General features: G+C 38.2%; 1 protein-coding gene across 1 annotated transcript in view; it reads right to left on the reverse strand.

Moving 5' to 3' along the window:
* Window positions 1-5,763: 5,763 nt before the first annotated feature.
* Window positions 5,764-16,832, reverse strand: part of LOC119263979 (Down syndrome cell adhesion molecule homolog) — a 33,803-nt gene continuing 22,734 nt past the window's right edge. Inside the window, exons 9-13 of the mRNA XM_037540900.1 lie at window positions 14,512-14,811; window positions 8,030-8,152; window positions 7,895-7,941; window positions 7,736-7,795; window positions 5,764-7,019 (exon numbers count right to left, since the gene is read on the reverse strand). Of these exons, the coding sequence (XP_037396797.1) occupies window positions 6,759-7,019; window positions 7,736-7,795; window positions 7,895-7,941; window positions 8,030-8,152; window positions 14,512-14,811 (791 nt within the window). The 3' untranslated portion in view covers window positions 5,764-6,758. The remainder of the gene's footprint in view (window positions 7,020-7,735; window positions 7,796-7,894; window positions 7,942-8,029; window positions 8,153-14,511; window positions 14,812-16,832) is intronic.

Raw genomic sequence — 16,832 nt, forward strand, 5'->3', positions numbered from 1 at the left:
TCTATCTATCTATCTATCTATCTATCTATCTATCTATCTATGACATCAAGAGTTCCCAACTCTGACTCTGAATGTCTACTTCTTTGGAGATTTAATGTTAACCACATCTGGCTCTTGGCCTTATAGAATGCTACTGACTTAAGCTGTTACAGTTTAAAACAGTTCATATTTGGTTATAATGGGAAGCAGTTTTAAGACTTTGTTTTTTCACTCACTTTGTTCTGTGATCTTCTCTCAGTGTTTGTAGATACAGACCCTGCTAAACAATTCAAGATGGTAATCAAAAAGCTGTTTTCCACAAGACTGGTAGATTTAATTTGGAATAGAGGAAATCTTTCATAACTTAGATGTAATTTATGTTGTTATTAAAGCATTACATTCATATCAAATCTACTTTAATGAGCACAGTTTTCCAGGTCTGAAATAGAGCCTGAACTTGGACTGATACATACAGTAATTATGAACTGTGTATATGGTTGTGTGTTAAGTACCTCGTGTCCTGTTGTGGATCAGTTTGTAGATCAGTGCTGATTCTCCAATCACTACAATCAGCAGCAGAGCCACGCAGACACTCAACGTGATGAGCAAACCTGAGCAATCTGTAGAAAAGCGAAAGAGATGAAACATAACGGTTACATTAAGAAGACATTCAAAGCACTTTCAGGAAGACAAAGAATAAAAGCAGACTTCAGAAAAATCTACAACACACACATGAAAAATGGTAAAACTTCACGTTAAGGTCCTTCAGTGACATAGTAACAATGCACCAATGACTGGATGAATATAGCAATTATCAGATATGAATGTGTTCTGTTTTATTACAAATGAAGGAACATGAGAAAGAATTGGTTGGTTCTGCAAAGTTCACATCAGATAAAATACATTTACTGAATGAACAGACAGATTAAATAAAACAGTAACTAAAATTCATTAATACAGTGACTAAGATGAACTAATATAGTGACTAAGGTTAGCTATATTTATTTGGGCAATGCTCTTATCCAGAGTGACTTACAATTTGGTCTCATTTAACAGGCATTAGGAGTTAAACTTAAAATAGTTAAAGGTTGATATTACAGTTAACATGTAAGTTAATCTGAGTTACTGTGTTAATCATAGTTAGTATATTGCTTAGTCTTGTTTACTTTATTAGTTAATATTAGTTCTATTAATATTATGTCTGTTCATTCTGTAAATGTATTTTATCTGATGTGAACTCCTGCAGGAACAACCAATTCCTTCCCATGTTCCCTCATTAGTAATAAAGCCTTAGACATTATTCATTACTGTTAATTGCTATATTCATTAATGAGTTGTTGGTGCATTGTTACTGGGTTACCAAGGAACCTTAATGTAAAGTTATCCAAAATGTACATGCACTCACACACACAACACATTTTAAAATGCTTTGAAAAGTCTATATTGCTGTGTTGTAACATCTCACCAGACTGATGCCTGATTTCTGTCTTTTCTGTTGTTGGTTTCATTTAGAAAAACAGAAAAAAGAGGGGTGTGAAATACATATTTCCACATTTCCATAATATTTAAGTTAAAATAATTGTATATCACAAAGTTAAAACATTTCTGAGAATTATCAAAGCAATCTTGCCTGTAAATAAGACCATTATTGTTATTATTATTATTATTATTATTATTATCAGAAAATAGCAGAAATGGTTAATATCAAACACAAACTGTTGCTGTTTTAATGTCTTTACAGTTGACAATAAGAGAACCTACCTTTAAAGCTGAGTCTGATGTTGATGGATTGCTTGTTGTTGATTGAACATCTGTATGTTCCCTGGTCTTGTTCAGTCAGGTTGGAGATCAGTAGAGAGAGATTTGCTGGAAGGTTCTTATTAAACATCTGGACTCTGCCTGTGTAGTTTGCCATCTCATTGGATACCTCAGTCCCTCCTGAGTCTACATGCTCCCATTTCACATTAATAGGTTTGGTGTGTTGGTCAGAGCAGGAGCAGGGCAGGAGAACAGAATCTCCTGGATATTTGTGAATGTCTTTCTCCTGAGTCTCTGACAGTTTGCAGTCTGCAGGAACATAAATCAGCACAGTGTTTCTGTTCTGTTCATTACTATTACATTGTCTGTTTTTATGTGATCGACAGTGATTGAGAAGTTTTTAACTGAAGTATCATTTTATTATTATTTTTATTATTATCTGTAAAATTACACCTTGATCTGCAAAATTCACAGATCTATTATTACAGATTTCAACGCTGGCCAAGTTAGCTTCATTTAATGATCTAATTGGCCAGTGACCTAAGAGCTTTACACATTGAAAATGTTGCAAAAACCAGTCAAAATATCAAATAGATTTTTTGCTACTCTAAATCATGAGTGGCTGAATGTAACTGCACTGCCAAGGAAGTGTTGTTAAGGATGTGACTAAGAAGGTAAAGTTAGCTTGGCTGTATCACTAACAAGACTAGCTTCCTTAGTTAATGTTAACTTGGTCCAAAACAATGAAAATATATTTTTCTGACAAATAACCTCCTGGCACACTGAGGAGAAAAAACCTCATCAGCATTCAACCTGATGTTTGGTAGCTCTGTTAGCTCATCAGCTCATCTGAAGAGGCAGCCTCAATAACTATTCCAACATGACAACCTACCTCATTTCCCTGTTTTTTTAGTTATTTATTGCACTCTATTCATATTGACAATCATACATTTAAATCTCACACATCAGGCCAACATACATGAGATTTTAAGAAGGATTCTCTACGTCCACAGGGGGGTCCAAAGTTTCCAGAATTTATCCATTTGGTGACGTAGATCGTAGGTCAGTTTTTCCAGAGGAAGCAGAGTTGTAGCTTGGGAAAGCCACTGCTCAACAGATGGTGGAGAGGGGCCGGCCCATCGAATTAGGATACATTTTTTTGCCAGAAATGAAAACATTAGAAACAAAAATTTGCTATCAGTATCAAAAATACGCTCCGCTCCTGTTCCCGAAAGAGACAGGGCAAGGGACTTCTACCGTCATATGTACTCTTTTCCAGAAAATGCCAATTTTTTTACACTGCCAAAAAGCATGAACAAAAGTCCTTTTTTAGTTACCATTTAAAAGTTAGATCTGTCTGGAAGCATCTTCTACAAGGTGTAAAGTATATCCTATTCATAAATTTATAATGAAGATTGTGAACACCAGAACAATGGGGACACAGATCTTTACAAATATTGCACCAGTCCTCTTCTGTGATTGGTTGGCCTAAGTCCTTCTCCCAAACTCCTCTCAGACTGTCTGATGATGGTTTAACATGCTTTAGCAAAATGCCATGGATTAGTGAAAACAACCCTCTAGCCTGGTCTTTCTTAACTAGCAACCCTTCAAGGTCGGTTAATTCCTTTCTTAATCTCCCATCCTTAATGGTTGAGGTGACCAGGTGATGAACCTGAAGATATTTGAAAAAGTCTGACCTGGGTAACTCGTATTCTTCTTGCAGTTGTGTGAACAATTTGAGCAAACTACCAGAAAACATGTTACAAATGTTTTTGATCCCTCTGTCAAGCCAAGCAGAGAGTCCAGAGTTATTCAGCTCAGAAGGTAAATCTGGGTTGTGGGCCAGGGGGCACAATGGTGAAAGACGGTAAGCAATCAGGAGGAATAGGGCTACATGCTTCAATTTCCATAGAGACCCAGCGAGAGTCCAGCCCATTTGTACACCAGCTGATCATATGCTTAATTTGAGATGACTAACTATAAAATTGCGTATTAGGCACACAAGCATCCCCTTCCTCCTTCGCTCTCATATCTCTGGAGAATTTACGTCTTGGCCTTTTATTATTCCATACAAATTTTGAAAAAAGAATTCTCTAAATCGTTGAAGAGCATTGTGCATGAATTGCAAGGGATTGACTGAAATAAATAAAGTAAGCGAGGGAGGATATTCATTCTTATAACATTCACCCTGCCAAATAAGGAAAAAGGAAGAAAGTTCCATAATTTAAGATCACGTTTTATATTATGGATAAGTGGAAAATGATTTTTTTCAATAAGATTATTGTGGTCTGAACTAATATGAGTACGTAAGTATTTAAAACCCTCTAGTGCTAATTGAAAGGGGGATGTGTCACGCCTTGGGCGTGAAGAAGCGAACACTAAGTTTTACATTAGTGATATGAACTTCCTGTTTGTGGCACATTAGTTTATGGGAGGGGGAAAACTTTTCAAGATGGGTGGTGACCATGGAGGCCATTTTGAAGTTTTTTTCAATGGGAAGAGTGTCATGTGTCCCATCAAACTTACTGAGAATTTCACAAGAAAAAAAATGTGCTTGGTTTTAATGTAACTTTATTCTTTCATGAGTTTCCAATCCACTTTCCCTGAGTTTTTCCAGCAAAATGGTGCACCACCACATTATGGGTGTCAGGTCCGAGCATTCCTAGATGAACAGTTTCCTGGAAAGTGGATTGGTCGTCGTGGGCTAAACTAAAGCTGGATCCAAAATGGCCAACTTCAAAATGATCGCCATGGTCACCACCCCTCTTGAAAAGTTTTCCCCCTCCCATAAACTAATGTGCCACAAACAGGAAGTTCACATCACCAACCATTCCCATTTTATTTGGGTGTATCCATATAAATGGCCCACTCTGTATTTCTACTGTAATAAATCATTATGATTAAAGAAACAAACTAAACACTGACATCTACTTTTTAATTGCAACCTTTCATAAAGCACTCAAGAGCATAACTAAATACATTTAATATGAATCAGAGCCTAAATAAAGTCTAAATATACTTAAACTGTCATAAGTTGTAACACAATAATATGTTTAGTATACATTACAGTGTGTTTATGTCAGACAGATATATTAAATACACTTTTGAAATGTAAACTTTAATGCAAAGTCTTTTTGTGGTCACTGCTTGGAACATTGTTGCAGCTGCCTCGAGCTGTTAGGAACTGATGTGCTGATCTTCATTAGTGATGCATGATAACAGCAGCAATACTGTACAATGTGAACTAAACAGGGCTCAAGATTTATTTACACGCTGTATCATGACTTCCATAAATAAAGACGTATGGAGGGCTCAGTTCAAGCCTCTGAACAAATTAAAACCTATTTATCAATTCTGATCAGTCATAACACAGCAGGTGAGCATATCACACAGTATAATCTGAAAACTATAAGTTTTAACAGAAACAGTGTTTCTGTAGTAATACAGTAAGTTTAAGAACAGACTCTCCTGAAGATCTGGAGAACGTTCTCTCACTGAGACTCAGCACAGCACAGCCTGCAGACCCACAAATACAGACACACACATCACCACCATCTCAACACCAACAGCACAGTAACCAGTTCTCTCAGTGGTCTTTACCACTGTTACCCCCTCTGTTCACATCAGCTGGATGTGATTCTGTCACACCGTCTCTCGTTTAGTGTTATTTAATTGGCTGGTTTGATGAAGTTTATCAGTCAGGGTTCTGCTTCGTTCCTGTCATTATAATTCAGCCTCAAAGCTTTTATTGATCTAACATCACAGTAATGATGGAAGCTTGGCTACATTAAAAAACATATTTTTGTAATATTTCTGTATCAGACAGACGGGTAACGCTTTACATTAAGGGTTAATTATTAACTGTTATTACTCATTATTAAAATATCAGTGCTTAGTTTATTTCATTTCAGTAGTTACAGTTTCAGTTTCCTTTATTAAATTAAAAACATTTACAATATCTGCCCTGCGATGGACGGGCGATCTGTCCAGGGTGTGTCCTGTCTTCTGCCCGATGACTGCTGGGATAGGCTCCAGCACCCCCCGCGATCCTGACGGAGAAGCGGCTTAGAAAATGGATGGATGGATGGATTTACAATATGACAAATTAAGAAGATCCAATTCATACAAGTTCATACAAGCTCAACTATTTAAAATACATTCAGAGAAATACAAAAGCACATTATTTATCACAAACACAGAACTGAATGCTGAAAAATTACACTCACACAATTACACAACACTTCTGCATCCAACTGACATTCATTTCAAATACATATATTCATTAAACATGCGTACATAACATTCAGAGAACCAATATTACAGTAAATAAGCACATCATGACTTATGCAAAGACTGAAATGTAACTTAAGCTCTAGCAAGAAACACATTAATTATGAAATAAAGTTATTTTGTAAATAAATTCACCAAATATTTTTGAAAGCAATAATCTATAACTTAACTTGATTGAATGCATAGATAAAGTTTACAGAACTGAAGTTGAGTTAAACAGGTTTCTTCAGATTTCCTAACATGGATTAGAATGAAAAGGCAGTGTCTAATATTTTCATCATGATCATCGCAAAATATAACTGCAAATTATTGTTGCAGTATTTTGAAGGGTTTAGACACATGAATCTGGGTTTAGCTCTGTAAGTATTGGGATTTCAGCTCTGGTTGGGATTTCAGCTCTGGTTGGGATTTCAGCTCTGGTAAACTGAATCTGATTGGTTGGTGTTGGGGTTTAGGTTCTGGTAGACTGAATCTGATTGGTTTATGTTTGGGTTTAGGCTCTGGTAGACTGAATCTGATTGGTTGGTGTTTGGGTTTAGGCTCTGGTAGACTGAATCTGATTGGTTTATGTTTGGGTTTAGGCTCTGGTAAACTGAATCTGATTGGTTGGTGTTTGGGTTTAGGCTCTGGTAGACTGAATCTGATTGGTTTATGTTTGGGTTTAGGCTCTGATAAACTTAATCTGATTGGATGGTGTTGGGGTTTAGGCTCATGTAGACTGGCTCATCTGATCAGTTGGTGTTGGGGTTTAGGCTCTGGTAGACTGAATCTGATTGGTTGATGTTTGGGTTTAGGCTCTGGTAAACTGAATCTGATTGGCTGGTGTTTGGGTTTAGGCTCTGGTAAACTGAATCTGATTGGTTGGTGTTTGGGTTTAGGCCCTGGTAGACTGAATCTGATTGATTGGTTTTGTGGTCCAGGCTCTGGTAGATTGCAGCCATGCTGATCTTGTTCCGGGCTCCAGAAGGATTATTTTCATAATCATCATCAGCCTGCAACCACAGTAAGACACACAGGAGAAAAAAACAAACCTTAGTCTTCACATTATGTTCATTTTTTCATACAGAATAATTGCGTCAATGTCATCATTAAGCCAAAGGTTTCCATCTCTGGCCCTGAAGATCTACTGACATGCAGATTGTAGGATAAATACACTTGACTCTAATAATCAGATGCTACTAAAGTCCTTGGTTGTCTGGATCGTGTGTGTTAGATTATGGTTGTATCTAAACTTTTCAGGGGAGGATTTTACCAGAAACAGAGTTGGGAACCTCTATATTACACCTACAATAAACCAAATGGTTTAAATAAACCTCCTTTACACCATCTATCAGACCTCCACTATACTGTAGAGTAGTTAATATATAAGCCTGGGCTTTTCGGTTAGAGGTTTCATTTGCCTTTTTGGATTGTTTTGGATTTGATCTGTGCCTGTTTTCTGACAATGAGCTTGGATCACGTTTCAAACAGTAAAAGTTTCAAACAGTAAAGTGTTCTTCATTATTGCAGCAGGGTTATGGGTTTTCACAGCCTTGCATTAAAGCCCACACACCTTACATGGCTTGGCAAACCTTGTATTTCCAAACCCAGAGTGCTTCATCGTTCTGCTGAACATGATCTGGGCAAGTCTTTAGTGCTGCACTCTTACAGTTAAGCTTCAAGAACATTTAGACACCAACACTGAAAACGTTCAAGAATGTACAGATACCTGTTTTTCTGGTCGTTTGCCGCTTCCACGCTGGATTACAGTTGAGGATATTATGTCATCCTGAAGAAAGCCATGAGTTGGCACATGTTAGTAAAATAATAAAGATTTTATTTTTCAACTTCTAATAATAAATAATGTTTAGACCTGACATTTCCATACCTCGTTTCTTCTCTGTCCTGTTTCTTTTTCCTTACTCTTTTTTCTTCCTGTGGAATTTGAACATAAGCTGTGTAAAGGCTGCATATGTGTGGTACATTTTCCTGTGTGTGTTAGTGCATCCGCACTTATTCATACCTTTTCCATGTTTACAGTAGATCCAAGCAGCTCCTCCCAGCAGTAAGAGCAGGATCAGTAAGAGCGCACAGACGATGATGATTAGCGTCCAGGATTCCAGTTTTACGGTTTCCCCAGTGTCTTCTGGAAATACAGCATGTTTGGGCTTGTTTACTTAAAAAAACAGGGTTGTGCTGTAATTTCACAGTAATTCTCTTGTTGAAAAGTGGAGAAAGTTGCAGAAAGTGCGGCTGTATACCATATGTGTGTGAGAGGAGATACTTTAGCACGATGTGAATTTGATAAGAAACAGGTATTGTGGGGCTTATTTTGCTTTGTGGAAAGAAAATAATAAAAGAGATGGAGAGATTTCCTTATGTAACTAAACCCTGTAATTACATTTTAAATAGTGCAGTCAGTGAATTTCTAACTTCTGTAACATGCAAATAATCAGCCTGCATATTTGGTATGAATGCTGAATTGTCGTACCTTTGATTTAGGAACACTATGTGTTGTACCGCATGGAGCTTGTGTGTAATAACTTATTTGTGGCAGAATATTTTAAATGAAATAATGAGTTATACTGTTGTAAGTACTATGTGAAGACCTATTCTCTCATTCATTATTCTTAAGGGTTTATCTCGAAAAAGTTTTTTTTAAATAAAGGACTTTGGAGTTTTAGTAAGCAGCAGTAGCAGCGTGTTTTGAATTTGATGTCACAAAAATAATCTAATTTACATATTTCCTTATTCAGTATACAGATGTGTAGAGCCACCTGTTTGTGGCTTTAAAGTTATAAGGGGTGTTTCAGCTCTGAGTGCTTTTTGAATGAAGCATGATACTGTGCAGCCAATCACAGCAGACATCATTTACATATATCAGTCTTAAAGGCACTGTTACAAGCCAAACTATTTACACTGTAAAAATATTAACTCGACAAAGTTCAATGAAGTCAAAATTATAATGCAGTCGAAGAACTAACCTTTTTATTTATTTATTTATTTATTTATTTATGTATGTATGTATGTATGTATGTATGTATATGACCTCAGCTGTGATTGACTGCACTGTATCATGTCTCACTTTCGACCCATGTTCTGCATCAAAGAGGTAAAAAATTTAAGGCAGTTCAGCGACTAATTTTGAATATATTTTTTACTGTTACAGCATAAGGGATTAGGAAAGGTCAGGAGATGGTCATGTAAGAATAATGACTGATTTTGATAAATAAAATGTGGTCATGAAAATTCTGAAACAGTCATGGAATATAGAAATCAGGCATTCCAGGCCTGGCAAATAATAAGTGTGGGAATTTGAGACACAACACTGCTGCTTCTCATGCCAAGACTACAGTCTCAACTCGCTCTACACCGCGACAGCTACTTTCAGAAACGACATGCTAACTACTGAGGTATTAGTGTTGATTTGTGAACTGTTGTGAACTGAATCTTGTTACATTCATTTCACAGATACTGTAAAAACTGCATCAGAAGTCACTGACATTGCACATCTGGATGGGACTAAAATCACTGAGAAACTTTTGGTAGTCTAATAAATACCCGTACCATGTAAAACTGATGCTGCCTAAACTGCACGTCAGTTACATAATTCATTTCACTGGCTAAATGAACGTGTTATTGGTAATTCATTTGCTTTTAAATCACATGGAGATAAACGTAACAGAATGGAGAACAATGCCCACCAAAACACATCTGTGTTATGACAAGTTGCTTAAACATTATAGACAGAACCAATGGACATGTTTGTGTATTGCAATATTGGATGATGGAGAAGTCAAAACAAAAGTATATAGGCTCTGAAATTATGGAACATTAATGTATTGAACCTGGTGCAGATATGCATACATGGTCACTCACAGTCATTCCATATAAACTGCATTTTGATGAACTATTTAAACATTTAGATAATGTAGGCTGTGATAGAACGGGTCTGCCAGACTAATACTTAATCTTATTGCTCTATTTGTCGTCTTACACAACACACACACACACACACACACACACACACACACACACACACACACACACACACACACATTCTGTCTGTTTTAGCAACCCTTACTCCTAAATCTCTTTGTTTCAGTTACATGCTAGCTTGGATATTTACCTCACTATCAGTTTAATCTCGTCACAACACTGAAAATATTGCTTTGATAAAAAGTAGGATTTTAGAAGAAATTATCTACATTTTTGCACTTTTTTGCACATTTCCACTGCACCAATAATTCATCTTGCACTGAACATGCTATTTTGGTTTACCCATATTCTTTGGATAGCTACAGCCTTGTGACAGTCTACACTATCCTCACTAGAGCTAGGTATGACAGACGGTGGTTCCTCTTTCTAAACGCAAAGTGATGGTGAGGTACAGAAGAGTATTGGTGCAGGACTGGACTTCAGTCCTAGAAAGCAAGGTTTCCCAAAGAGATATCAGTAACATATGAAAAAGAAGGACAGGGGTACACAAAGGAGTCAGGGGAGGAGTATTCCCAGCCCGGTGCATGTGCTGGTTTCTCTACAGCTCCAGAGGGTCAGTCTGGGGTGTCCATGCTTATGTCACTTCTTGGCCGGTTTGAATGAGGAATGAGAGGAGAAACTGTTTCAAGAGCTTTGGAATCTAAGAACCTCCCTTACAAGATACAGTCCAGCTGAAGCAAGCATTGAACAGGATGCATCAGCTACACCTGGAACACCAGGTTTCCTGAAATCTGATAACCACAGCTGTAGTGTACCCTCAAGTCCTTCAAGACCCGGTTACTCAAATTGCCCAGATGTCAGTGCAGGCAGAGTCCACTTCACCTGAACGAAGGACCAGGGATCAATCTGAGCCACTGACTCCAGTGTTTTGAGGAGAGGATATTGAGAACTACCTGCTTGGCTACCTGAACGACTGGCAAAAACCTGGGCCTACAGACTGATGCCTTTGCTGACATGCAAAGCATTAGAGGCTTACACAGGCATGGACGAAGAGCTTTCCATATTCATATCCAGGCCTGATTAAAGCTCTTCTGGAAAAGTTCAACATCATTGCTGAGACCAACCATTGACAATTCAGAGGAACAGCAATACATGCAGGTGAAATGCCAAAAGAAACCTATCACTGATTGAAAGTCCTTTATCGCCACTGTATGAAACCAGAGTCATGCAGCAAGGAGGAGATTGGACAGTTTACCAAGTGATGTTCACACCTGGGTCCAGGAGCATGAGCCAGCCAATGGACTAGAGGCTGCACAGGTAGCCCAACAGTACCTCAACTCTTGTTGTGGACCAGCCCGATCTTCAACAGCCTCACTCATGCAGTCACAGCAATCTTGCTCATTCAGAGAAAGGCCATGATAAACCAGATGTACCAGATGATGGGTGGAAGGACGCACAACCATGTTTGCTGGTGGGAAGAGAGACTGTGTCCAACCAGTCGTAGACACTGATGGACAGAACCTCCAGAGACTTTATGGAACTAACTATTGGTAAACTACCGACCTTGGCATGGCCATAGTGGACACAGGAAGTGCTATTTCATTGGCCAAAAGGGATTTTGTGCCACTTAGACTTACAAACATTTAGGGTATACATGGTGATGTGAAAGTGTATCCTACTGCTGATGTCACACTTACAATTTCTGATAATGTTTCTTTTGTGCAAGTTGTTGCTGAGCTACCAAAAGACATTACATAGGGAATTGCAAGCAATTGCATCCCTACACATTTATTTGAGCAGGTGAAGAACAATAAGCACTGCTAAGCTGTAAGGATAGATACATTGTTGAGAAGGTCATCTTTCATTTACTAGATTCCTGTGATAATTGTTTGGTTGTACCTTCTGCCCCTAGCACACACCATCACATGGGCAGACCTGGGTCAACAGAAAAGGTTACTTCAGGGTTAGCCATGAGTTTTACTGGCCTTCAATGTATGTAGGTGTCAAGAAGTATTGTAGTTCTTGTCCAGAATGTCAGAAAACCAGTTATAACCACCACTCAGACCAGAATATCAGTTCAGAATATCTAATATCTAAAAATTTGTGTCAGACACAGGGAAGGACTGGGACACATGGTTACCGTTTATTCTCTTTGTTTACCAGGTACTGCAGGTGTCTGGATTTTCCTCTTTTGAACTGTGTATGGATGGTCAGTATAAAGACCCCTGGACTGATTATGTCATCAGTGGGAGGCCAAACCTTAGGATGGTCATACCCAGGGTACAGTTACATCTTGCAAATGAGAGACTGCCTGAAATCATACAGGGACAAGGCCTGTCTGCATCTGTAGAAAGCCCAAATAAAGCAGAAGAGTTGATATGACCTGAAGGCATGAATTAAAGTGTTCAAGCCAGGTCAGAAAGTCCTCCTACTACTTTCAACATCCACAAACAAACTTCTAGCTAAATGGCAAAGGCCATTTGAAGTTTTGACAAAGCACAGTCCTGTGATGTATGAGGTCCTCCGTCCTAAAAAGGTAAGAAGACACAGATTTATCATGTGAACCTCATCAAGGAGTGGAATAAGTGAGGGGATCCATAGATGGCAGTGATGGTCCAGCATGTAGAAGGAAACACCAATCCGGAAGAGGCCTTACAGGGTTCCAGAGATTGGTGAAAACCCCTTAAGGCAAAGATCCATACAATGCTGGATTTGGGTGTCATAGATCCTTAAGGAAGTAAATGGTGCAGTCTGACTGTCAGTGTTCTAATGTATTGCTATCTTAGCCATAAGTTGCTACCATGGGAGTAAAGTATTCTAGAGTGGAGAAGGAAGCTCTTGTCATTAAGTGGGCCTTGGACAGTCTCCAGTATTGCCTGTTAGGTAGAGAACTCAAAGCACTAACATGGATGAATATTATGAAGGACTACAACTTGTGGATCACAAGGTGGTAATGTTTGTCTTCCATCTCCATCACAGGAAAGGAACTCGGAACGTCCTGGCAGATTTTCTTTCGCATTTGCCCCACTTTAGCAATCCAGGAGAGGTGATGTGATAGATCGGGTCTGCCAGACTAATACTTCATCTTATTTCTTTAGTTATTGTCTTACACACTACTCACACACATTCTGTCTCTGTTTTAGCAACCCTTACTCCTAAACAGCCTCCTTATTTCAGTTACATGCCAGCTTGGTTATTTTCCGCAGTATCAGTTTAATTTTGTCATACAACTGGGTTTGCTATTCAGAAGACAGATACTTCTAATACCACATACAAAGGTTGATACAAGGCCGCAAAAGGGGTTACTCTCTCATTCCTTGAGCAGAGAGAGAGGGTGATATTGTGGACCACTCACTGAGAATACTGCTTTGACAAAGAAAAGGATTTTAGGAGAAATCCTCTAAAAACTATATATACACTTTGTAAACAGCATAATTTTCCATTCATTTTTCTATTTTGTTAAAGTTTTGCATTTTTTTTGCACATTTGCATTGCACCAGTAAGCACTCTTGAATGTGCTTTTGGTCCACCCAAATTCCTTAGATACCTACAGCCATGTGATAGCCTACATTATCCTTGCTAGAGCTAGGTGTGACATAGGCCTTTTTCCCTCTTTGAACAGCTCTATAAATATTAAATTGGTTTAGGATGGTTACTTATAAAATTTAATATCATGGTATTTTCAAACATTTTACAGGTATGTTATAAGATGACAAAGTAAAAATGTTAAAATGAATGAATTAATGGTTTCTTCATGTCCTTATTTTTATGACTCTTAAGTAAATTAGTTACATGTAAACCATCAAGGACTGAATACCATGAGTAAAATACAGAAAATTAAATATTACTAAAACAGGAAATGGTATGTCAGTAACACAGTATAGATGATATATCACCCAGCACTATGCTAAATAATTGGCTTGGAAATTTAATGTTGTGTCAGGGAAAGATCATGGAATAATCACAGAATTCCATTGTTTAAAAAAAGTGTACAAACTCAGATTAAAGCAAAAGTAAACTTTAGGTACCACTTTTTTAGTATGAAACATCTCATGAAGTTCATGGGTCTCTGCTTCACTTGTGATTAGCTGGTTAATGTGTGGTATTTCTAGTCTCCCATCCAAAAATGACAGATGGCAATTACAACATGAGAAACGCAGTGAAAGACTTTAAAGAAGTTAAAGGCTTCAAAGAAGAACATTTTATATATATAAACAAAAAAGTATGTATAAAAAGAAGATGGACATTAAGAAATATTTTACAGTGTGTTCTCTGTAGAGGGTGTTAACTTATTTTCACTTACAAAGTCAAGAAAACATTACATTTGATGTTGTGCTAAATCGATATCTTGTGTTTGGTCACAGTGATTTTTAACAAATGTTAAACCATGTGTCAGATGCATTGCACCATAATTCAGGCATATCAGGCATCTCTTCAGCTTTAGTGACAAAAAAATACTGCAAAATCACCAAATGATGGTAGTTATCAGTTTAAGGAATGCTGCAGCATGAAAGAGTAGGTAAAAGTTAAGCTGCAAAGTCTTTAACAAAGTCTAAGTCAGTTTACCTGTAATATTGAGTGTGATGTTGATGGACTGGTTGTTGTTAATTGAACATCTGTATGTTCCCTGGTCTTTTTGAGTCAGGTTGGAGATCAGTAGAGAGAGATTTGCTGGAAGGTTCTTATTAAACATCTGGACTCTGCCTGTGTTGTTTGTCGTCAATACCTCAGTCCCTCCTGAGTCTAAACGCTCCCATTTCACATTTCTAGGTTTGGTTTGTTGGTCAGTGCAGGAGCAGGGCAGGAGAACAGAATCTCCTGGAGATCTGAAAACCAGTTTGTCTTTAGTCTCTGACAGTGTGCAGCCTGAAGGAACATAAAGCAGAATATTGTTCTGTTCAATACAGTAGCATTATCTGACTGAATAATATCAGTTCTCTCATGAGAAGTCTTGAGTTTGAACCAAAGAAAACATTTCTGATACAGCTGTATTTTCATATTGCTTCATGTTGCACATCTGTACTTTGGTTATTACAGAACTGACCATTTAGGCTCCATTGTTTTAATATAATTGGCCAACTTGTGCTATCCTTTAGGTCTTTACACACCGACAGAGATGCAAAAGTGTCAGCATATCTTCAGGTACCAACATTGGGTCCTCTGCTTTTGGAGATGTTAGTCCCACATCTGATAAAGCAGGGGACAACGTGTGGGTAGCTGGGACCGATTCATCAGTTTAATGAAGAGTTTGTCTACAGGAGGCAGATATATGATCTTTCTGTTTCAAGGCACAAAAATCTACCACTTTATGTCACCAAGACCAAGAAACTTACTGTGGACTTCAGGAAAACAGAAATAATCTTACTTCTATAAGTATCAGTGGCTTTGCTGTGGAAATTGTCAGCAGTTTCAGATTGCTGAGTGCGCAGCTGTCAGACTCCCCTGACTTGGTCCCACAACACTAGCAGCATTCTTGAAAAGGCAGAGCAGAGACTGTTCCTCCTAAGGAGACTAAAAAGCTTTGCTGTACATGATAGTCAAGGTGCTGCTGCATCTGGCCCTGCTCTCACTTTGTATTAACATCTGTCTTGATTAATTTTTCAGTGAGTCTCAAATGAGTCGCCATGACCATGTCATAGGATTTTATCATGGGAGGCACAGTACCCCATACATTTCCTTCATCAGTTCCACACTGTGTGTGTTTGACAACAGTGTCCCATAAATCCTTGTTTGTCTCTGCTGTGCTGAGAGTTGATTAATGTAGTCCTTTGACACTGTTGAGGATGCAATGAGATGCTTCAGCACTACAAATGTAGTGTGGTCATATGCATCCCCAATCACCTCTAAAAGTTGTTTGAGTGAGTGGATCTCAGTGCGTCTCAGAGACACACTGTACCCTGTCCACACCTTAATGCTATACACTTATGATTGTGTACAGGATGCATCACTCAAGACGCATGACAATGCTAAGTGTAAATGAAGCTGTATTGTGTGTTCTGACTGTTGACTTGGCAACCTGACTGCCCAGGATCTTAGACCCCAACAAAGAACTGTCTATACTGCACCTAAAATCAGGCACAGACCTCCTTCAACTCCAGGACATTTGTGCATCCTGATGTTGGACAAGGGCTCAGTCCATAATCTTGGCATCATCTCATACCGTTCTACCCACTCTCCTCTAGCGAATGCCTCAGAAGTATATATCATAGACCACCCACTTCACAAACAGCAAACACTGATTCATTGCCATCTCACTTTAAACCACAATCCTGTCTTATTTTATTGTATCCTACAGTTGAATTTGGTCCATGCCTTTTTCCACTGCACTTGCACCACAGCCTAGCATGTTCATTGCACATTACATCTCATGTTTATATGCATATATACTTTATTTTTCCTCACATTCAATACCTACCATTTTGCCCTATTCCTATTTATTCCTGTCATCTACCTCACACCATATCGCTGGTCGCTTGTACTGTTTACCTTTATTTTTTGTAACTCGCTATCCAATGTTTTTCCTAGAATGTACAAGACCCTTCTAAGATATGCAGTACCTCCCTCCCCCATCAGCCCATCTACTTCATTTTTGTCTTTTTATCTGTTGCCTCATGATGCTGCAGTATAAGAATGTCTGTGTTTTTTTGATTGCCATGTATTCTTAATACATTTGACAATAAACAAATCTGGGTTTTGAAATGATTGGCTGAGTGAGTCAAGGTTTGCAAAAATTGAACAGGGTCTAATAGAACAATATCATATTTCCACCATCTGATTGTTTAATGTGCAAATTGTTTGATGTTCAAGTTCAGTTGAAATTCATTAAGTTAAGACATTAAGTGATACTTTTTTGATCCCACAACCGGGGAAACTCCACCTCCACATTT

This window comes from Pygocentrus nattereri, chromosome 9 (genome assembly GCF_015220715.1).
Source record: "Pygocentrus nattereri isolate fPygNat1 chromosome 9, fPygNat1.pri, whole genome shotgun sequence".
NCBI lineage: Eukaryota > Metazoa > Chordata > Actinopteri > Characiformes > Serrasalmidae > Pygocentrus > Pygocentrus nattereri.